The sequence below is a fragment of the Populus trichocarpa genome, chromosome 1 (assembly GCF_000002775.5).
Source record: "Populus trichocarpa isolate Nisqually-1 chromosome 1, P.trichocarpa_v4.1, whole genome shotgun sequence".
NCBI lineage: Eukaryota > Viridiplantae > Streptophyta > Magnoliopsida > Malpighiales > Salicaceae > Populus > Populus trichocarpa.
In genome coordinates, this window is record NC_037285.2 from 3,575,157 (window position 1) to 3,599,200 (window position 24,044).

General features: G+C 33.5%; 1 protein-coding gene across 1 annotated transcript; it reads left to right on the forward strand.

Moving 5' to 3' along the window:
- The first annotated feature begins 6,393 nt into the window (after positions 1–6,393).
- On the forward strand, positions 6,394–13,964 carry LOC7496059 (pleiotropic drug resistance protein 1). The gene is made up of 24 exons (XM_002297771.4): positions 6,394–6,977; positions 7,282–7,402; positions 7,507–7,595; positions 7,689–7,773; positions 7,865–8,024; positions 8,120–8,196; positions 8,441–8,494; positions 8,592–8,682; positions 8,766–9,067; positions 9,188–9,469; positions 9,555–9,871; positions 9,958–10,118; positions 10,199–10,302; positions 10,388–10,544; positions 10,624–10,740; positions 10,831–10,970; positions 11,068–11,400; positions 11,724–12,014; positions 12,102–12,185; positions 12,290–12,423; positions 12,572–12,799; positions 12,894–13,065; positions 13,156–13,410; positions 13,516–13,964. Exons 1-24 carry the CDS (start codon positions 6,640–6,642, stop codon positions 13,771–13,773), a joined length of 4,350 nt encoding a protein of 1,449 aa, XP_002297807.2. The 5' UTR covers positions 6,394–6,639; the 3' UTR covers positions 13,774–13,964.
- Positions 13,965–24,044: the final 10,080 nt, after the last annotated feature.

The following is a 24,044-nucleotide window of genomic DNA, read 5'->3' on the forward strand; positions in this document are numbered from 1 at the left end:
GGCGAAGCCAGAATTTTTTTGATGAGGGGGCAAATTATTAAAGTTACATGATTTGAAGTTTTGAATAACTATTTATTCTCAAGGGATTTACACTTGAAATACTTGTATAGTGACGTGTTAATTTAATCAATGAACCTACTGATTTTTTTTATTATCATTAGTGTCTACATAATAATTAACACAACTACATAATAATAAAGTCAGTTGAGTTACACAATAATTCTAAATCTTTCATATGATATTCATAGCAAAATATACATCAATTCATCAAAACTCATTTCAATTCATATCTATATGTATCTAATAAGTATGTTGATTAAATCATACTTAATCATTTTTAGACATTTAAATTATTTCTAGACACACACAAAAAATTTATATGAACTCACTAAGTCAAATATGTGAAACAAGTTTTAATACTATCCTATACTTTCAAATAAGAGAAAATACCAAGAGAGAAAAAGTGTAACTTATAGGATTTAAACCCATGCCCTCTCCTAACTCCAAGCATTTCGTTAACAATTAATTACAAATAAATTTGTGATATAAAATGACAATTAATATATGTACATTGTAAATTAAGAGACCTCAATTAAATAATTAATCCATAATTATAGAACTAAGAGGCCTTAGTTAAATAATTTCAATAATCTACTATGTTAATACAAGAGATATCAAGAATAGTGGTTTTGCATAAACATTAATTTATTTATTTATAATAAGAAAAAAAACATTTAATTGATTAAATTAGTAAATTCAAACATTTATTTTGAACATATTTGAACACATTCATATTAAAACCCCTAAATTATCATAAACCCTAATATTTTTCATAACTAATTATAAAAAAATAAAACTAAAATTAGATAATGAAATAAATAGAAAAGATAAAAAAAATATATATATTTAAAGTATAAAGCAAAAGAAATTACTTAGTTATCTGAACTTTAAAAGAAATTTGCATAAGAGAGAGGAAGATAACAATTCAAAAGGAAAAATGACTCTCTATTAATTAGTGAAAAAAACGAAAAAAAAAGGGAAAAAGTTTAAGTAAATAAACTGAAAATATATATTATATATTATATTAAAATATAAGTAAACAGCAACTTTCCACTTTCCGTGTATCAAATCCTCCCCAAATTATTATATTAATATCCTAATATAGAAAATACTTATAAAAAAAAATGAAGGGGGCAATTGCCCCCTTTTGCACCCACGTGGCTCCGCCACTGGATGCGAGGGAACCATTATTCAAGAATGGTTCTCATCACCAGTTACAACAATGCTTCTATAGAATTACAATGAAATTCATGCGAGAAGAATACAGAGTGGGATAGATCCGTACTGCGCCATTGTTTAATGCTCAAACCTGAAGGGACCGAGGAGTATTTTATATGTTGGATTGAGCAGAGTCAAGGATTCAGTAGCTATCAATAAAATTTTCTCACCTTGAGAACGATGCTTTTATAGAATTACAATGAAATTCATGTGAGAAAATCTCAGTAGCTCAGTGATGAAGATTAGTTCGGTTTTTGTGGTTTTTATGCTAAAAAACCGACCCGAACCGAACAAACCCGGTTCGGTTTGAACCGGTTCTCGGTTCGGTTCGGGTTCTATTAATAAGGAATACCATTTTCCGGTTCGGTTGAATTTTTGGGTTAAAACCGGACCGTGAACACCCCTAGTTTCAACGGTAAACTCACAAATCGTGTGCTACCACACAGCCACCGCATCACCTTTAGAAAAAAAAAAACCGTGAACAATTCTGTACTAGAATTGAAAGTCGGGTAATCAAATAATTAATCAAAGGTCAAATACTAAATTTATAGTTTTTCTTCTTTGAAAACAAAAATCTAAGAAAAGCTTTCCTTTCATTCCCAGTAAGTAATCAAAGGTTAAAGTCTATACTAAGTATACTTTCTTATTACAATTTGCAAGAATCGAGGATTTATCTCGACCAATGAGTGGTTTTTTTCACTATTTAAGTAGTTATCATCAACTTTCCTTTCATTTTCCTTAATATCATCACTCATCACTCGCTACCACCATCTCTATTTTTTTTTAATTGAGGGTATCATTTTCTATAATAATAATAAAATTAAAATATGAATTATGTTTTAAATTTTTTATATAGAATAACTATACTACACTTTAAATCTTATATTTTTTTATAATATATATATATATATATATATATTGTTTTTTAATTTTTTGATGTGGAATAACTATACATGACTACATATTATTTCGTAATTTTTCAACGTGAGATAACTATACTATATATAGCCTACATCCACGTATTTTGTTTTTTAATTTTTTGATGAAATATAATTATACTATACTTTATTTTTTTTATAGTCTACATCTATATATATTATTTCTTAATTTTTCAATGTTAGACAATTATATATAACTTATATCCACATGAATTGTTTATTAATTTTTTGATATGAAACAAGTATACTACATATTTTTTATAATTTATATTCATATAAATTGTTTCTTAACTTTTAAATTAGAGATAATTATAGTACATTTTATGTTTCATATTTTTTTTTTAGAGCTTATATATACACATGTATTGTTTTAAAAATTGTTATGTGAAATATTAAAATTTCAAACATAACTTTTTTAGTTTTTCTAGATTAACTTGAAACTCATAAATCGATTTCATGATTGGAAGAAACTAAATCGAGTTTAATAACTACAAGTAAAACATATCCAACAGTAGAAAAACACTTGAACGATTGTGCGTATTCTTTAAATTCTTTAGTTATTTTCGATTATTAAAAGTCCCATCATCATTCACATGGTAGTATAGAAAGAAAAAACATTTCTTTATTTATATTTCATTTATTAAAGCTAAAATCAAAGTGACAAGTTTAATTAAATTAGAATTAATCGCATTGATTGGATTTTACAAATAATTATTATTTTGAAACGTGTATTTTTATAAAATCCCACCGGATTAACAAATAAATACATAAGAAATTGTATATGTCACTGTCAAACTTAGTGAATACTTGGTAGTGTAATGTACATGTTTATTTTTAAATATTTTTTTAATTAAAAATATCTTAAAATAATTTTTTTATATTTTTTATATTAACACATCAAAACTTAAAAAATAATAATTGTAAAATATAAATTTAATATTTTTTAAATAAAAAATAATTTTAAAAGCATAAACTATATAAACAAATACTCCCTTGATCAAATATATCATGGACGGATGGGCATTACACCATACAAGAGGGTATACAAGGATCCATGCACCCACCTACGTTAAAAAACATGCAAGTTGATGTTTCCTCCACCATTTCTATCAAGTGGACAACACTCGTAACGCTATCACTTTCACCTCACATTAATTTGTTAATTTTCAAGACATTCATCCTTAATCGTGCTCTGATATTATAATCGACAAAGAACTTAACGTCTCTATCTTGTTTTTATGCAAGTTAACTAGAATCATGGTTATTTAATAAGTTTTGGAGTTATATTTATTTTTGTGTTTTAAAAATGTTTGTTTTTTTTAATTGAATTTTTTTTATGTTTTTTTAAATAGTTTTGATGTACTAATATTTTAATATATTTTTAAATAAAATATATTTTAAAAATAATAATTATTATAATATCAAACATTCTATTAATATGTATAATATTTGATATCTCATCCCTTAGAGCTTGTTTGGCAGTGTGGTTGCGGTTGTTTTTAAAATAATTTTTCGTGCCGAAATGCATGTCAAAGATGTTTTTTTATTTTTTAAAAATTATTTTGACATCAGCACATCAAAAAGATCTAAAACATATTAAATTTTAGCAAAATAAAATAAAAATTTGAATTGTTTGAGAACGCGGTTTGGACCGCGTTCGTAAACAGTTACATCACAACACAACTTCCTCATGCACATCCCTTGCCGACGCTGTCCTGCTAACTTAATTATGAAAAGTCTACTATTTCATCATCAATAACCTCAATTTTTTTTGTATAAAAAAATCAAAAAAAGCTAAGATTTAAAAGTGTGAGATCTTTCTGCAAAGCTATACCCAAGAGTCTTGGGTTTGACTGCAACGTCTGACCTAAGAGTAATATTTATAATATTAATAATAACATTAAACTTGCATGACCCAAGTTTAAGTGGGTCTGTCTGCAATACCAGACCCAATAGCTTTGGATGTGGGTCTAACTGCAAGGTCGTGTCATAAAAGCGTTATAATTAAATAGATTAATTAAAAAGAAAAAAACCAACAAAAAGAAAAAAAACTAATGAAGAAAAAGAAAAAAAATATGAATTAACTGGGTTAACCCGTCAAACCTTGGATTTGTGTCGTGAAAGTTTGATAACTAAATAGAAAAAAAAATTGACGGGTTACTCATAATTAATTAGGCTAACCTGTCAAACCAGGGATCCGTGTCATAAAAATTTTGATAACTAAATAGAAAAAAATTGAACATTAACAAACTAAATTAAACGAAAAAAATTAATTAAAAATGAAAAAAAACTAAAACAAACAAAAGATATCAGCCTTTTCACCGTGGATTGCACTGTGCAGTCCACAGTCAAAGGCATAAAAACGACAAAAAAGCAAAAAGAAAAAAAATTTTCTCTAATTAGGCAAACCTAAGATAACTAAATAGAAATAAAAGGCATCAACCGATAACTAAATAGAAAAAAATTTCATATTAATGAACTAAATTAAATAAAAAAATATTAATTCAAAAGAAAAAATAACAGAAGAAAAAACTTATAAGAAGAAAAAAACTAATGAAGTAAAAGAAAAAAATCTAAATTAACTGGGTTAACCCGTCAAATCTAAGATCCGTGTCATGAAAGTCTGATAACTAAATAGAAAAAAAAATTAATATCAACAAACAAAATAAAAAAATTAATTAAAAATAAAAAGAAGGCATCAACCTTTTCACCGTAGACTGCACTGTGCATTCCACAGCGAAAGGCATAAAAAGAAAAAAAAGGAAAAAATATGAATTAACTTGATTAACCCGTCAAACCAAGTTAACTCGTCAAGACCGGGATACGTGTCATGAAAGTCTGATAATTAAATATAAAAGAATTTACCATTAACAAACTAAACTAAACGAAAGAAATTAATTAAAAAGAAAAAAATTCTGGGTTAACTCGTCAAACCAGATTAACCCGTCAAACTCGAGATCCGTATCATAAAAGTCTGATGACTAAATAAAAAAAAATTCATATTAAAAACTAAATTAAATGATCTGTTCGTTTCCTTTTATGATTGGGGTGGTGGGGGCGGCGGCCGTTCGAATTGGAAAGACTTGGGGAAGGGCATAAAATCAACTGCAGAAACCAATCTTGACATCATCAGTGATCTAATATCTTTCCTTAACCGTGCTGGAAACTTCAATGCCCCGCGTCAACCGTCAATTAATAACCAGGGAACTTGGAGAGGGAGAGTTCTCCTCCGGTTCCTCGGCCACACCCACCAATGTTGACCTTCGCACGATGATACTTCTAGAATCATTTCTCTTCTTCCTTCTCCCCCTTTCCCTTTCCCTTTACATCAACAGTGTGGAATTCATCAAATACTTAAAATTCAAATTCTTCTATACTTTCGGTATTGTTCAACATAGACAATAAGGAAGTATTCCTCTGTTTATTCATGCATTAAATAGCTGGATGTCAAAGAAAATTCAAAGTGCATAAATGAAAATTCCCATCTAAATTGTAGAATATTATTTGTCAGAGCTCAATATAATTAATTGACTTTTTTTAGGCGGTGATTTGAATTGTAGTATCGATTATTATTTTATTTTAAAAATACATTAAAAAATATTTATTTATTTTATTTTATAATTTATTTTTGATATTAATATATTAAAACAATTTAAATATATCAAAAAAATTAATTTTAAATAAAAAGTATTTTTAGAAACACTTTTAAAAAATAAAATCAAAAGGGCTCTATTACTTGCTTATTTTTGACGTTTCAGGAAAATCTTATATATTTTTTATTATCATGACTTATAAATAATTTTATTAATTAATAAAGTTATTATTTTTCGACAGACGCCCCATGTCTTTTTTGCAAAAAGGAGAGGTGTGGTGCGTGGTAAAAAGGAAGAAACTCCAGGGGAGGTGGAGATTGAAGATATTAAAATAGAACCATCTATTATTTTATTATTTTCTGGTCAAATAATAGGAACCCAACTATCAATTACTTATTTATTATTATTATTTCTTTCGCCAGAGTTATCTTCTAACGATTTTCTCTTTCATCGTTTTGTTTTATTTTTTCTTTAAAATTTTAATTATTAATAATAATAAAAAAAAGAGTTTGAACAATTCAAATGGTAGGCCACCACTAGATACCAGTCCTGTACTCCTGCATCCTTATAAAACATGTTCTTGCTTGTTTCGGGGACACCCCACTCCACATTTGCTTCACCTTAAGAGCAAGATCAACCCCAAAGATTTGGGATTTCTCTGGTTCAAGTTCAAAACATAGAAAACGAAATCTGGGTATTGATTGGTTCTAGCTGTTTTTGAAGATTTCTTTTGATTCAACATCCAAAACGAAGCAACGATAATAAGAGGAAAACATTATCTGGGTTTTGGTTTGTTTTTGTTGCTGTTTAAGTATACTGATACATAATCTATGGAGAGTGCTGATATTTATAGAGCTAGTAGTAGTTTAAGAGGTAGTTTCAGAGGAGGTTCTTCAGCGTGGAGAAACACTACGGTGGAAGCATTTTCAAGATCTTCAAGAGAAGAAGATGATGAAGAGGCTCTAACATGGGCTGCAATTGAGAAACTTCCCACTTATGATCGATTAAGAAAAGGTATATTAACTAGTGCATCGAAAGGTGTAGCTAATGAAGTAGATATTGAAAAGCTTGGAGTCCAAGAGAGAAAACAGTTGCTTGAGAGGTTGGTCAAAGTTGCAGAAGAGGATAACGAGAAGTTCTTGTGGAAGCTCAAGGACCGTGTTGAAAGGTAAAAAATCCTCCTTTGTTTCTCCTTTTTTTTTTCATGTGTATTTTCTCTGTTTAATTATAGAGAAAATGTCCTCATGGAGTTTAAACATTTAGAGAGAACTGACTTTTAATTTATTAAGAGGGAGAGAAAAATGCTTATATACTCAATCGGCTATTTGTTAATTTCTCATTCATGACATAACTTCAATAAGTTTTTGATCCAGAAAAAAAAAAAGAAGCTGAAAAGATGGATTTTGTTCTCCCTCTTTTTGATTGGAAAAGTTGTTGAAGTTCTTGATTTTTTGTAATCTTTGGCGTTTCAGGGTTGGCATTGATGTTCCAACAATTGAAGTTCGGTACGATAATCTAAATATCGAAGCAGAAGCATATGTAGGGAGTAGTGCTTTGCCTTCATTTGCTAAGTTCACTTTTAATATAATAGAGGTAACGACTTTAGCAAACATTTAACATCAATTATCGCTACTGAAATATGATACTTTTACTCATGCTTTTCTTATTAACTAATCACCATTTTATCGATTTTGAAGGGTTTATTGATTTCTCTTAATATCCTTCGAAATAGAAAGAAACCACTCACCATCCTTAAGGATGTTAGCGGAATCGTCAAGCCATCAAGGTAAGATGATCATGGTCTCAAATCTGTTTTCTTTAAAATTCCTTCAATAGTTAGTTGCCAGTTCTTAATTTTTGTGTGATGTACTTGTTATAGATTGACTTTGCTTTTGGGTCCTCCAAGTTCTGGGAAGACCACACTGTTGTTGGCATTGGCTGGGAAACTTGATCCTAATCTGAAGGTGGCGATATATTCTTGTAAATTTGTATAATCCATAAGGATTTAGCTTTTAGTGTCTGTTTTAATTTGAGAAGCTGAATTCTCTCATGCAGTTTTCTGGTCGTGTGACTTATAATGGTCATGAGATGAATGAGTTTGTACCACAAAGAACAGCAGCCTATATCAGTCAACATGATCTCCACATAGGAGAAATGACCGTAAGGGAAACTTTGGCGTTCTCTGCCAGGTGCCAAGGGGCTGGATACTTGCATGGTTAGAATAATGGACTAAATTCTCTTTGCATTTTCCATCAGAATCATAAGTTACTCTGGTGATCTATAACTCGAGAAAATCTTGGCATTTGACAGACATGTTGGCGGAGTTGTCCAGAAGAGAGAAAGAAGCCAACATTAAGCCTGATCCTGATGTTGATGTCTTCATGAAGGTGAGGAAATATATTATTATTCTGTGTACTAATTGATTGAAAAATAACAAGGAAAGAAGGATATACATTTCTATAAAACAACATCATTATTCAGTTCATCAATGTTCTTATTATCTGATATTTAAACCATATTAAAAGGCCCTTCTTTTTACTTCACAAATTCTACGCCAATTTATCAAATCTCTTGATCGATGACTAGAATTGGTGAAATAAGTTACGATTTCTGCTGTTTCTGGTATTGCAGGCAGTAGCATCACAAGGTGAGGAGGCCAACGTCATCACCGACTATGTCTTAAAGGTAGTATCAGTACGCAGTACTCTAGCATCATAAAAATCTTCAGAAACCTTGAAAATGATATCTGTCAAATGTTTTGTGCATTCTCTTAAAATTACAGATACTAGGATTGGAAGTCTGCGCAGACACTATGGTAGGTGATGAAATGATAAGGGGTATCTCTGGAGGACAAAGGAAGCGTGTTACAACTGGTAACAATCTCCATTAGTCCATTCCTAGTATCAGGGACCTATTAGTTTTCTTCATTCTACTAATCTACAACAATGGATCGTAGGTGAAATGCTGGTTGGACCATCAAGGGCATTGTTTATGGATGAGATTTCTACCGGCTTGGACAGCTCAACAACTTACCAAATTGTGAACTCATTAAGGCATACTGTTCACATTCTCAATTGCACCGCTGTCATCTCACTTCTCCAGCCAGCACCTGAGACTTATGATCTCTTTGATGACATTATTCTCCTTTCAGACGGCCAAATTGTGTACCAGGGGCCTCGTGAACGTGTGCTTGAATTTTTTAAACATATGGGCTTCGAGTGCCCTGAAAGAAAAGGCGTGGCTGACTTTTTGCAAGAAGTAAGCATAAAGAAGGCAGTTGTGTTCATCACCTTTGTTACAATAGGATCTCCTATTGTCTATAAGAAGAGCCTTATGTGTTATCATAATCTTTGTCAGTAATGAATGAATTCATTGCAGGTGACATCAAGGAAAGATCAAGAGCAGTACTGGGCACGAAAAGATCAGCCTTGCAGGTTTATCACAGCCAACGAATTTGCTGAGGCTTTTCAATCGTTCAGTGTGGGACGGAGGACCGCGGAGGAGCTTTCAATACCGTTTGACAAGTCCAAGAACCATCCAGCTGCTTTGGTAACCAAAACTCATGGAGCTGGAAAGAAAGATCTGCTTAAAGCTAACTTCTCTAGAGAATACTTGCTCATGAAGAGGAACTCATTTGTCTACATCTTCAAGATTTGCCAAGTACTTACCGACAGATCTTGCATTATCTAAATTTCTGTTTTTTCGAATTTTGCATACAGTGTGACACCTTTTCATTTCGTATCAGCTTACAATAATGGCACTCATTTCAATGACACTCTTCTTTCGGACTGAGATGCATCGAGATACAGTCGCGGATGGTGGAATTTATACTGGTGCTCTGTTCTTCACTGCAATAATGATCATGTTTAATGGTATGTCAGAGCTATCCATGACCATCGCAAAGCTTCCTGTGTTTTACAAGCAAAGAGACCTCCGATTCTTTCCTTCATGGGCATATGCAATTCCTCAATGGATCCTGAAAATTCCCGTCGCATTTGTTGAAGTTGGTGTATGGGTGTTCCTAACCTATTATGTGATTGGATTTGATCCTAACGTTGGAAGGTAAATAAAAATTCTTATTTTTTTTTAAACTTGTACGAGAATCCATTCTGATCCAGCTGATATATCAAGGTGATGTTTTTCTCCAGGCTTTTTAAGCAGTACTTGCTGCTTTTGCTAATTAACCAGATGGCATCTGCATTATTTCGATTTATCGCTGCAGCTGGAAGGAACATGATTGTTGCTAACACCTTTGGGTCATTTGCGCTACTTACACTTTTTGCATTGGGTGGCTTCATCTTGTCACGAGGTATTATGATTAGGCTTTGAAATTGCATTTTGCAATTTAATATGAAAGAATTCTTTTTTACTTTTTGTTTCATGCCACAGAGAAAATAAAGAAATGGTGGATATGGGGTTATTGGATTTCACCATTGATGTACGGGCAGACGGCAATAGTAGTGAATGAGTTCCTTGGAAATAGTTGGAGTCATGTATAGTTTCTTGAACTGGTCATTTGTATATTTGCGCTTTCGGCTCTCAATAGTCAACTGATATCTTAAGTTTTTCAAATCATAGGTTCCTGAAAACTCCACAGAACCACTAGGAATACAAGTTTTGAAGAGTCGTGGGTTCTTCACAGAAGCATATTGGTATTGGATAGGAGCAGGGGCAACAATAGGATTCATATTACTATTAAATCTCTTCTTCGTACTGGCTCTCACTTTCCTCAATGGTAAATGTCATTAGCTTCTCAAATTCGTAGCTCTTGAAATTTGGAGCTTATTTTAAATTATTGCAAATGATGGTGGCAGCATTTGATAAGCCTCAGGCTGTTATATCTGACGAGCCTGAAAGTGATGAATCTGGTCGCAAAACCGAACGAGCTATTCAGCTATCAAACCATGGAAGTAGTCACGGAACAAACACAGGTAAAAGAACTCCATCAATGAAGTGTGTTTTTCCTCCATTTCTTAATCCTATTGGGTACTCATTACCAATATAATTTCAATTTCCAACAGAGGGTGGAGTTGGAATTAGCAGAGCTAGTTCAGAGGCCATTGGCAGGGTCAGCAATAACAGGAAGAAAGGAATGGTTCTTCCATTTGAACCACTTTCCATCACATTTGATGATGTTATTTACTCCGTTGACATGCCACAGGTATTGAGATTTAGTAAAGTAGGATTATATCTCACTTTGATGTGATGCGATTCCGAGAACTTGACAAAACTGATCATAGTGGTATTGAAATTTTCAGGAAATGAAAATTCAAGGAGTTGTTGAAGATAGATTGGTGCTTTTGAATGGTGTGAATGGAGCTTTCAGGCCTGGTGTCCTTACAGCTTTGATGGGTGTTAGTGGTGCTGGAAAAACAACTTTGATGGATGTGTTAGCTGGTAGGAAAACTGGTGGATATATTGACGGAGAAATCAAAATTTCAGGGTACCCAAAGAAGCAAGAAACTTTTGCTAGAGTTTCTGGATACTGTGAGCAAAATGACATTCACTCTCCACAAGTTACTGTTTATGAATCCTTACTCTACTCAGCTTGGCTTCGTCTACCACCTGAAGTTGACTCTGAAACCAGAAGGGTAGGTGCTCTCTGCCTTAAATATGTTTTAGGCATCTGGGAATTGTTGTGCATGTTGGGGTTCTGTGAAATTTTCTTTATATTGTTCTTGTTTCCTTTTGGCTTGCTTGTCATCTGATCAAGTTCAATCACTTAATCAGCATTCCCTAGTTGAACAGGCATTTCCATTTTATATTTTATCGTGTGATCAAGATCACTGAACCTGTTCTATATAGCTAAGAAGGGTACTGGTGAAGTTGATAGTTGTAGTGATGGTGCTAGAAAGCTTCAATTCAATTCAGCCAGACACCCATTTAACCTATACATTGCCAAAATTGCTTCCAGATGTTCATTGAGGAAGTCATGGATCTTGTGGAGTTGAATCCATTGCGCCATGCATTAGTAGGGTTGCCTGGTGTGAATGGTTTGTCCACCGAGCAGCGCAAGCGGCTAACCATTGCAGTTGAGCTAGTTGCAAACCCCTCTATCATATTCATGGATGAGCCAACTTCAGGGCTAGATGCTAGAGCTGCTGCAATTGTGATGAGAACAGTTAGGAACACTGTGGACACAGGAAGAACAGTTGTATGCACCATCCATCAGCCCAGTATTGACATATTTGAAGCTTTTGATGAGGTAAGAAATGTTAGCAAATTATCTCTATCAGAACTTTGCCATGATTTTATCACCTTAACAATCTGCATTATTTAAAATGGCATGTAGCTATTCCTGATGAAACGAGGAGGACAAGAGATATATGTGGGGCCTCTGGGTCGCCATTCTACCCATCTAATAAAATATTTTGAGGTATGTTTGACGTGATTAATTATCAAATAACACAAACAGTTGTATGTTAAGACCTATACTCAGACTAACCATCAACTAAGTCATATACCTTTCTATTTGTGAAGGCAATTGAAGGAGTCAGCAAAATTAAAGATGGTTATAATCCAGCAACTTGGATGCTGGAAATTTCTAGTTCAGCACAAGAAATGGCTTTGGAGGTTGATTTTTCTAACATCTACAAGAATTCAGATCTGTTCAGGTCAGAAAGTACATGGCTAAGTGGTACAAACTAAAAAATATGCTAAAGCCATCCATTTAAGTTTTGACTTGGTATAATAAAGCATTTAATTAAGTATTTAGTGATGAATTTTGTCTAAAATTTGTGGATGATGTGTGACATAATTCAGGAGAAACAAAGCACTCATTGTGGAATTAAGCACACCTGCTCCTGGCTCGACAGACCTTTATTTCCCTACGAAGTACTCAACATCATTTCTCACACAATGTATGGCTTGCTTATGGAAGCAACATTGGTCATATTGGAGGAATCCACCATACACTGCCGTGAGATTTCTTTTCACAACCTTTATAGCCTTGATGTTTGGGACAATGTTCTGGGACCTTGGCTCCAAAGTGTAAGTCACATCGGGGTTCTTTAAAACAATTTAAAAGTTCAGACTTTGCTGGTTTGCTTCAACGTGCTCATTTAATTTCTCTCACAAACTGTAGGGATAGTACCCAAGATCTTTTCAATGCAATGGGTTCGATGTATGCAGCTGTTATTTTCCTTGGTGTCCAAAACGCATCATCCGTGCAGCCAGTGGTGGCTGTTGAAAGAACTGTCTTCTACAGAGAAAGAGCTGCTGGAATGTATTCAGCTTTGCCATATGCCTTTGCACAGGTAACAATTCATCAGGCTTTAAGAGACTTCACTTGTCAAGTAGGAATGTAATGCATGTTTTCCTCACCAAACTTTTATCATTTGTTGCAGGTCCTGATCGAGCTTCCGTATATTTTTGTTCAAGCTGCAGTCTACGGCATTATAGTTTATGCGATGATTGGATTTGAATGGACTGTTGTTAAGTTCTTTTGGTATCTGTTCTTTATGTACTTCACATTATTATACTTCACCTTCTACGGAATGATGGCTGTTGCAATGACTCCAAACCACCACATTGCTGCCATAGTTTCCTCTGCATTTTATGGAATATGGAACCTATTCTCAGGGTTTATAATTCCTCGGCCCGTAAGTGTTTCACTATCTTATCATTTCAAATTCCAAATTTCCATAGTGTTGGGTTACCTTGTGGAATAATTTTGCGATTCATTTATGTGCTTTGGTCTATAACAGAGCATGCCTATATGGTGGAGATGGTACTCCTGGGCTTGTCCAATAGCATGGACCTTGTATGGATTGGTTGTATCACAGTTTGGAGATATACAGAAAGACCTTACCGAAACTCAAACAGTGAAAGAATATGTGAAGGATTATTTTGGTTTCGACCATGATTTTCTTGGAGTAGTCGCAGCGGCAATTGTTGGGTGGACTGTCCTCTTTGCTTTCATATTTGCCTTTGCTATCAAGGCTTTCAACTTCCAGAGGCGATAGAAATTTTATTTACACACACACACACACACATATATGCTTTTACTTTATTTTTAATTCGTTTACGTTCTGTATAGGCTATGTAGGTTTTATTGTCAATTTCGCAAAGCGCTTAAAGCTATATTAATACGAGTACAAGAATTTCTTGGTCTTGCTTTAAAGCTTGCCTAAAGTAATATTTTAACTTTTCTTCATTTGTTTTTCATGTTATAAAGAAAGTTAAATAAAATGTTAAAATATTATTTTTTCTATAAATATTATTTTTATATATCTTTTTAAAAACCAAAATTAATAAAATGAGATCAATAAAAAAATAAACTAATTAAATATAGCCATGTAATATAGCCATGTGAAAAATAATAATATCAAAATCATTAAAAAATAAAATACTTATTTGTTCCACTCTAATACAATTGATTTTTTAAATATTATTTTTCATTAGAATATATATAATAAAAAAAACTATATTTATATTATTTAAAATATTATTTTATCAACTTACTTTTTTTAAAATACATCTTCCAATAAAGATGCTATAATATACATAACTTCTTCATGTCAACGTGAATTATCGTGCCTCATGGCTGACACGACCAAAAGATTGATGTCTTCTCCCAAGTGCAGGAGTGTCGAAGTAATAAATAACCCGGCAAGACCGGGGTCGAACCACAGAGAGGTTAATTGTATAAATTATAATTAATAAAACAACAACAACAACAACAATAACAACAATAATAGTAACAATAATAGTAATAGTAATAGTAATAATAATATTAATAGTAATAGTAATAATAATAATACTCAGTAAGTGGCGTTGTTATACCTGAGAATGATCTAAAAGATCGGGTCACAGGTTTCCAGCCTATATACTGAGTTTATGAAAAGATCAAAGAGATATATTATATAATATAAACAGATTTTCTGATGCGAATGAACAAGGCAAGACCAACAATGTCAGGATCCTTGATCAAACACAGAGCATACTTAACGTACATAAAATATAACAAGAATGTAAATAATAATAATAATAATAATAATAATAATAATATTAGTAGTAGTAGTAGTAGTAGTAGTAGTACTAATAATAATAAAGAAGAAGAGGAAGAAATTGATGAGAACTTTGAGATGGAAGATTAATGTAAAGATTAAACGATGATAAAAACAAATGTCAAGGTTAGAGGATCCACCAATGGTATTTCAAACAAGTATAATATAAACTCTTATTACTCAATTTGGAAACCACACACGAAGGAGGTTCCAATCGGATGATTTGTCATTAATAGCTCATTATAAATTATTAACATGATCATATTAATTATCTTATTTACATAACACCAAACTTTTAAATATTGTCAGGAATTCATGATGTTAACTGATGTTAACAACAAATCAAGTTCCTTTCATAGCTCAGGTGTAGGTAATACCATACGGTTGGGCTATGAGAGTGCCAAGCATTTGTTGTACCAAGTGTTATACTACACAAATCTAGATTAACCATTTAACAAGCAAGGTATTAAGAATTAGTAAGATAAAAAGATAAGACATGTTAATATTAAACATTAAGGTCCATGTTGAGTTTACACCATACTTGTTTTTACACCATTAGTGTAACCTTTTCACCTTGACATAATAAACTTAGCTAAACATAATGAAGAGGAGAAACATAAATAAACAAAACAAGAACATAAATAAGATACAAGTTAACTAAGGAAAGGAAAGGAAATGAAAAGCATAAACAAGAAATTAATGAAAGCAAAACTTAAGAATTAAAAAAAATTATAAAGAGAGAAATAAAGAGCATGAACTTGATCTGAACAACCCCTAAATACATGGCAAATGCCTCATTTTATAGGCCAAAATTCGGAATTATTGATTTGATGACTAATTGTTGAGTGGGTGGCCAACTTTTGACTTTGTGAAAATCCTTATCTTCTTGTCTGAATAAAACGAAAATGCTAGCATCAGAACTGGGTCCACTTGAAAACATGAAAGTTGTAGGAAATGGACTTAGCTTTCCAGGAAAAAAAATAGAGGTGATTTGGACTTCTAGAACTCCAGATATGGGCTAAACACTGAACAGTGTTCGGGCTGCAGGACAGATTCGGACTTCTCCGTTGTTGCTTTAATTTGGACTTGAAAACGGCCTTCTTAGATCTTGATGAAAACATGAAAGTTGTAGGCCTATGTCTTACCAAATCTGTGTAAAACTTTGAGATCATTTGGACATCTAGAACTCGAGATATGACCCAATTACCGAACAGTGTTCTAGTTTGGACTGCACCAACATCTCTTTTCTAAGTTTGGCCCTCTCTTTGTCCTTTCAATTTCCATACTTGAACTCATCAATCAATCCTTTGATTTATGTGATAGGCCTGCATTTAAGATGAACATTTACCATATATTAAAGCATTTTATAGTATTAGACTTGTTATTATCAAACATGCTTTAGTTAAGGAGTTATTGATACTTTAAGTGCAAAATGATGATATAAAATCTTGATAAATATGCACTTTTAAGTACTAATCACACCCCCCAACCAGCTTATTACTAGTCCCTAGTAATCAAAGCGTTAAAATAGAAAAACAATTTGTAAATTTCATAAAGCAAGGCATTCATCATTCAACTTCCATTAATCTATCCAGATAAACAAACTCTCATTAAATTCATAGATCTGCTCAATACCTCTTAAACAAGATATTACTAAACCTTTCTTTTGTGCTCAAAATATCAACATATAGTTATGGGGCTTTACTTGGAACAAAAACAAATTTTTGCTCCAATGTTTAAGGTTAACTTCCTTGGGTTAGGATTATTATCTTTTTTTTTTTTTTTTTTATATACACATATATCTTAAAACACAATGCATCTTTAACCCATGTAACGAGTTTTCAGCTAATGACTCCCAGACCAGTTGGTTTTAGGGCATTAGGTGTTGAGACACCCCTACGAGCTTAGTAACTCGGGTTGCAGATACTGATATGTAGATAGTGCAATGTTTGATTCCCTTAAGCTTTTCTCCTCAACCCATGTAACAAGCGTTGGGCCAATAGCTCCCAAGTCAGTTGACTTTAGGGTATTAAGTGTTAAAACACCCCTTCGGGCTTAATTGCTTAGGTTAGGGAGGCTACGAAACCAAACTTATCTACCTTTTTATTATCATTATTATTATATATTTTTTTGTTTTTTGTTTTTTTTTGTTTTTTTGCAAATTATATACTATCCATTTCCCTTAGTTGTTACCTTTAACAAAAGAACATAAATAATGTAATAATCCAATGTGCAACCCACAATCATATGTTAAAGTGTGTGTGTGAAAATGAAGATTTAAAAATACTTGTTAAATGAGCACATGAGCAGAATCAAGTGCTAACAATACGAGAGTTTGTAAACCTGAATATTTCAAGAAGTATTATGATAGACCTTGTTAAGAATGTTTACTAAGATGCGTCTCAAGAGTCACTTTAACAAAAGAACTCCTTTTACTCTGCCATCCTAGTAACAACAGTTTGGCAAATAGTTTATGAAATAGAAAACACATTTTTTTTTAATATATCAACTACTACCCTTTCCCCCCATCCAAAATGAGACATTGTCCTCAATGTTGTAAGGTAGAAAGATAGAGTATAGAAGACATCACCTGAAATAGCGAACACTGACAAACCTGAACAAATAAATAAATAAAAACAAAACACAATAATAAAACCAAAAGACGCAAATATTTACAAACGCAGGCTCAAATCCAATCTAATCTTTTTACGGCTTTCCTTAGTTGACCAATTTATGCGACTCATGGAAGGATTAATTACAGGGATGAAAGATTGTAGTTGGTCAATCAATTGTTCAGCAGTAGCAGCAGAGATTATGATTTGTCGTGCTGAAGATGTTAGAAATTCCTGTTCCATAGCATGATCAAGAAAAGACAACAACTTATCATAAAAACCATTAACATTTAACAAACCTATGGGTTTATGGTGAATGTGTAGTTGGGCCCAAGAGGAAATATGAAAGATCTCTTCCAATGTGCCCAGACCACCTGGTAAGGCAATGAAGGCATCAGCATGGTTAAACATTGCATTCAGGCGATCAGACATTGTGGGGACCTGTAATTCCTCTCCAATTGTTTTTCCAATGATGTCCCCTTGTGCTAAAGCTTTGGGGACTACCCCCAAAACTTGACTATCTCCTAAAAATGCAGCTATTGACACTCCCCCCATTAACCCAAGGCTGCCTCCTCCATACACTAAATGAATCTTTCGCTCAGCTAGTACCTGACCAAGATGATTTGCTGATTCTAAAAACTCTTTTTCTTTCCCAGGACTGGATCCACCGAAAACACAAATATTGGTTATGTGATTACTTGAGGAACCTGCCATTTCTACACACTTCTGTATTTGATGAATGTATGGGTTGAGTAGAAATGAAGGGAAGGAAAAGAAGAATTTATAGATGAGAAATTGAAAATGCAATCATACCACCTATATATAGGCCAGCCGTAGTCTCACTCTCTTTCTCTCTCTTTATTTATTTATTTATTTTGAAAAAGCATGTGTATGTACAGGTAGTTGTGATTGTGGCTCATATTATTCCTTGGTTTTACGTCCAAGAACGGCTTAAACGCTCTCTATGGGTCGGGGATAGGCTTCCCATCTAGTTTTCTTAAAAACTGGCAAACAAGGTCTTTTTTAGTCAGATTCCCAAGACTAAGTCGAGCATGTTTTTTATGGAATTGTGGCCATAAATCATGAATTGCACGATGCACATCTCCACTAGGGTGTGTCTCAAGAGTCAATAGAAGATTATCTAAAGACCCCTTACTCAGGCCATCCTTAATGAATTGTATTTTATCTTCACGGTTTACAGATACCATTCCTAAAGAACGACATGTCGCATTACAAGTCCATCTGGCACATCGGTGACAGACTTGCAGTCGTTTTGCACGACGTTTCTTTGCAAAAGTGCTCTTACATGTTCCAGGCATGTATGAAATGAAAGAATTGGAGGACTCACCTGATAATCGGACCTTTGCTTCAATTAGCCAACGAATATCTTCAGGAATTCCATGGTTCATTAACAACCTCAATCTTTCACACCTAGCATGATAAATTTTTGTAATCGCATTCTGAGGCAGAGCGGGAAAATACTTTTTCAATTTTTCAAAAGTGGTGTCCATTTTCAACTGAGAATTGGGGGAGAGATTCAAAGAAAGCAGAAAGAGCAAAGAATTGCACAAATATATACACAGATATCAGTTATCATGGGAAACTGAAAGAACCGACTTAAGAGTCACGGAGTACCGTTATCCGCCATTTGACCGGGGTGAGAGACTAGCAAAACAAAAGTCACACAAAAACAATGTGAGAAAAAGAATCAATCTTTATATACAGGATCACCCAATTCAATAGAGTCATTTTCAACTGAAAAATTGTCAAAATAAACTTTCAAACGATGACCATTTACCTTGAAAACATTACCATTCTTTGGATTTTCGATATCACAGGCTCCATATGGATACACATGTTTCACAATAAAAGGACCGCTCCATCTTGATCTTAGTTTTCCAGGAAATAAATGGAGTCGAGAATTATAAAGCAAGACTTTTTGACCAACATTGAATGTTTTTCTCAGTATTTTCTTGTCATGAAACTCTTTGATTCTTGCTTTATGAATTCTTGAATTGTCATATGCATCATTTCTTATTTCCTCAAGCTCATTTATTTGCAATTGTCGCAGCTGACTAGCATCATCAATGTTTGAATTGAAAGCTTTAATAGCCCAATAAGCTTTATGTTCAATTTCCACAGGCAAGTGACAAGGTTTTCCATATACTAGTCTATAAGGTGACATACCTAATGATGTTTTATATGCAGTTCGATAAGCCCAAAGTGCATCATTAAGTCTTAAAGACCAGTCTTTCCGATTAGGGTTCACCGTTTTCTCTAAGATCTGTTTGATCTCCCTATTAGTAAGTTCTACCTGTCCACTCGTCTGAGGGTGATAAGAGGTGAAAACTTTGTGTGTGATTCCATATTTCTTCATTAAAGACTCAAATGGCTTGTTGCAGAAATGTGTTCCACCATCACTTATCATGGCTCGAGGGATTCCAAATCGACTTAAAATGTTTTCTTTCAAAAACTTTATCACTGTTTTGTGATCATTGGTTCGACTTGGAATTGCCTCTATCCATTTTGAAACATAATCTACTACGACCAATATATACAAGAAACCAAATGATGGAGGAAATGGACCCATAAAATCTATACCCCAACAGTCAAAGATCTCAATGACAAGAATAGGATTTAAAGGCATCATGTGACGTTTTGAAATAGATCCCAACTTTTGACAATTTTCACAAGTCTTGCAGAATGCATGTGAGTCTTTGAACATGGTGGGCCAGTAAAATCCACTTTGTAAGATTTTTACAGTTGTCTGTCTTGATGAGAAATGACTCAGAATGACAAAATTTAATGACACTACTTACCTCATTGTCAGGAATGCATCTTCGAAATATTTGATCAGGACAATATTTGAATAAATAAGGGTCATCCCAATAAAAGTTCTTCACTTCGTTCAAGAACTTTCTTTTGTCTTGGGTACTCCAATGAGCTGGCAATTGTTATGAAACAAGAAAATTAACAATATTAGCAAACCAAGGCATTGTAGAGACAGAAAATAAAGATTCATCAGGAAAGTAGTCATCGATTGGTGTGATGCAGATCTCGAATCGGTTGTCAATCTTGACAAATGATCCGCGACAACATTTTCGGTGCCTTTCTTGTCTTTGATTGTGATATCAAATTCTTGAAGTAACAAAATCCACCACACCAATCTAGCCTTAGAATCTTTCTTAGAGAGAAGATATTTCAATGCTGCATGATCACTAAAAACAACAACAGGTGAGCCAACAAGATAAGATCTGAACTTGTCACATGCAAATACTACTGCAAGTAATTCTTTTTCAGTGGTAGTGTAATTCATTTGAGCACTATTTAAAGTTTTACTTGCATAGTAAATCACATAAGGTTTCTTATCTTTTCTTTGTCCCAAGACAGCACCCACGACATAATCACTAGCGTCACACATTATTTCAAAAGGTAGTGACCAATCAGGAGGTTGAATGACAGGAGCAGAAGTAAGCAAGCTTTTAAGTTTAACAAAGGCTTTTTCACATTGTTCAGTCCATTCAAAAACTTTTTCCTTTGTTAGAAGGTTACACAATGGTTTAGATATTACACTAAAATCTTTGATGAACCTTCTGTAAAAACCAGCATGTCCTAAGAATGATCTAACATTTTTAACAGATTTTGGTGTTGGTAAGTTGGCAATTAACTCGATTTTAGATTTGTCAACCTCAATTCCTTTCGATGAAACAATGTGACCAAGTACAATGCCGTTTGTTACCATAAAGTGACATTTTTCCCAATTCAGTACAAGATTCTTCTCTTCACACCTGTTCAAAACCTTTTCCAAGTTAGTTAAACAATCATCAAATGAATCACCAAAAACAGAAAAATCATCCATAAAAATCTCAAGAAAACGTTCAACCATATCACTGAATATGCTAAGCATGCATCTTTGAAATGTGGCTGGTGCATTACATAACCCAAAAGGCATTCTTCGATATGCAAAAGTACCAAATGGACATGTGAAAGTAGTCTTCTCTTGATCTTCCAATGCAATTTCAATTTGATTGTAACCTGAATAGCCATCTAGGAAACAATAAAATTCATGACCTGCAACTCTTTCTAGGATTTGATCTATGAAAGGTAAAGGGAAATGATCTTTTCTAGTCATTGAATTAAGTTTTTTTGAAACAACAACAATTTTTAAAGAAGTTTTTTCCATCTCACAGAACCAACTCTTTCAAAAGACAAATCACCACTTTCACTCAAAAACCAGGTGAAACATTTTACCAATGTAAGGATAGGTATCGAGACTTGCTTAATACTTGCCCTCATCATGGTTTTGAAACATGGAGATTGGTTTCACAATTTTATGAAGGATTAGCACCTAAAGATAGGCAAATGGTTGAATTGATGTGCAATGGAACTTTTAAAGATAAAGACCCTAATGAAGCAATGGAGTACCTAGACTTGCTAGCTGAAAATGCGCAAAATTGGGACACTACAGGCACTTATGGGGCACCAAGTAAAACCCAACCTCATACATCTAGTGGAGGTATATATAACCTTAGGGAAGATCATGACCTCCAAGCCAAGTTTACATCTTTAGCTAGAAAAGTCGAGGCACTAGAATTGAAAAAGAGTGGTGAATTAAAATCTATTCAAGACATTGTGTGTCAAATCTGTGAAACAAATGAACATGCAACCAATGATTGTCCAACTTTGCCTTCTTTCAAGGAATGCCTCCATGAACAAGCCCATGCTTTAAACAGTTTCCAAAGGCCCAATCATAACCCATACTCGCAAACATACAACCCTGGTTGGAGAAATCACCCGAATTTCAGTTGGAAGAGTGATAACAACAATGCACAAACTTCACAACCACCATTTCAAGCACACCATAATTTCCAAAATTCTCATGGATATGCACCTCCTTATGTTCCACCTCCTAGAAGAAATCTTGAGGAAACATTGCATGCATTCATTGAAAAGCAAGAGACAATCAACACTCAACTTGCTCAAAGCATGACAAATTTTAAAGATGCTCTTGCAAAATTCACATCTGCTCTCAGTTTTCAAGAGAAAGGTAAATTTCCATCTCAACCACAGCAAAATCCAAAGGGGCAATACAATGCAAATGCAAGTAGTTCCGGAAACCAACACATGGATCAAGTCAAATCAGTCATCACTCTTCGCAGTGGTAAGGTTATTGAAAAACCCACTCTTGAACCTTGTGAGAAACATGATGAGTCAATCTCTGAGGGTAAGGAAGGGGTTGAATCTAAACATTGTAAAGAAAAGACTGATTCTCCGCTAGCACTTCCATTTCCTCATGCCATGAGCAAACAAAGGAAAGTCAATCACAATTCTGAAATCCTTGAAACTTTCAAACAGGTAAGGATCAATATACCTTTGTTGGATGCTATTAAACAGGTACCTTCCTATGCTAAATTTTTGAAAGATCTATGCACTGTGAAGAGAAAACTGAATGTGAAAAAGAAAGCATTTTTAGCCGAACAAGTAAGTGCTATTCTTCAGAACAATAATGCTTTGAAATATAAAGACCCTGGTTGTCCTACAATTTCTTGCTTTATTGGAGAACATAAAATTGAAAGAGCTTTACTTGATCTTGGAGCTAGTGTGAATTTACTTTCATATTCGGTTTTTCAAAGTCTCAATCTAGGTGAGTTAAAACAAACTTCTGTAACTCTTTTACTTGCTAATAGATCTGTAAAAGTGCCTAGAGGGATAATTGAGGATGTGTTAGTACAAGTTGATAAATTCATTTACCCTGTAGATTTTATTGTCTTGGATACACAACCTGTTGAAGCATGTAATTCAATTCCTGTTATTTTAGGATGTCCATTTCTTGCAACTTCTAATGCATTGATTAATTGTAGGAATGGACTGATGAAGCTATCATTTGGAAACATGACATTGGAGATGAATATTTTCAACATTTGCAAGCAACCTGGAGATGATAATGATTTACAGGAAGTGGACTTTATTGAAAAATTAGTTCATGATCAATTTCAAACCACTTCTAGTGAAACTCAGATTGATGAACCTGACGAGTTGCAAATGGTTTATTTTCAGGAAGAAGCAAAGACATGTAATTGGAGACCACAAATTGAAGAATTGCCACCACAATCAATTGAGTCCATACCTTCAAGTGTTCAACCACCAAAACCTGATTTGAAGCCATTACCATTCAATCTCAAATACTCATTTTTGGGAGAAAATGAAACTTTTCCGGTAATAATCTCTTCCAAACTTAATGCACATCAAGAAGGTAAGTTATTACAGACTCTGAAAATGCACAAAAATGCATTAGGATGGACCATAGCTGACATAAAAGGAATTAGTCCTTTGATTTGCACACACAGGATTTATTTGGAGGAAAATGCTAAACCATCTAGAGAAATGCAACGAAGACTTAATCCTAATATGAAAGAAGTAGTGAAAAATGAAGTCATTAAGCTTCTAGATAATGGAATCATTTATCCTATTTCTGACAGCAAATGGGTAAGTCCTACCCAAGTTGTACCCAAAAAGTCTGGAGTCACTGTGATAACAAATGAGAAAAATGAGTTAATTCCAACTAGGACTATTACTGGTTGGCGCATGTGCATTCAAAAACTTGACACGACCAAA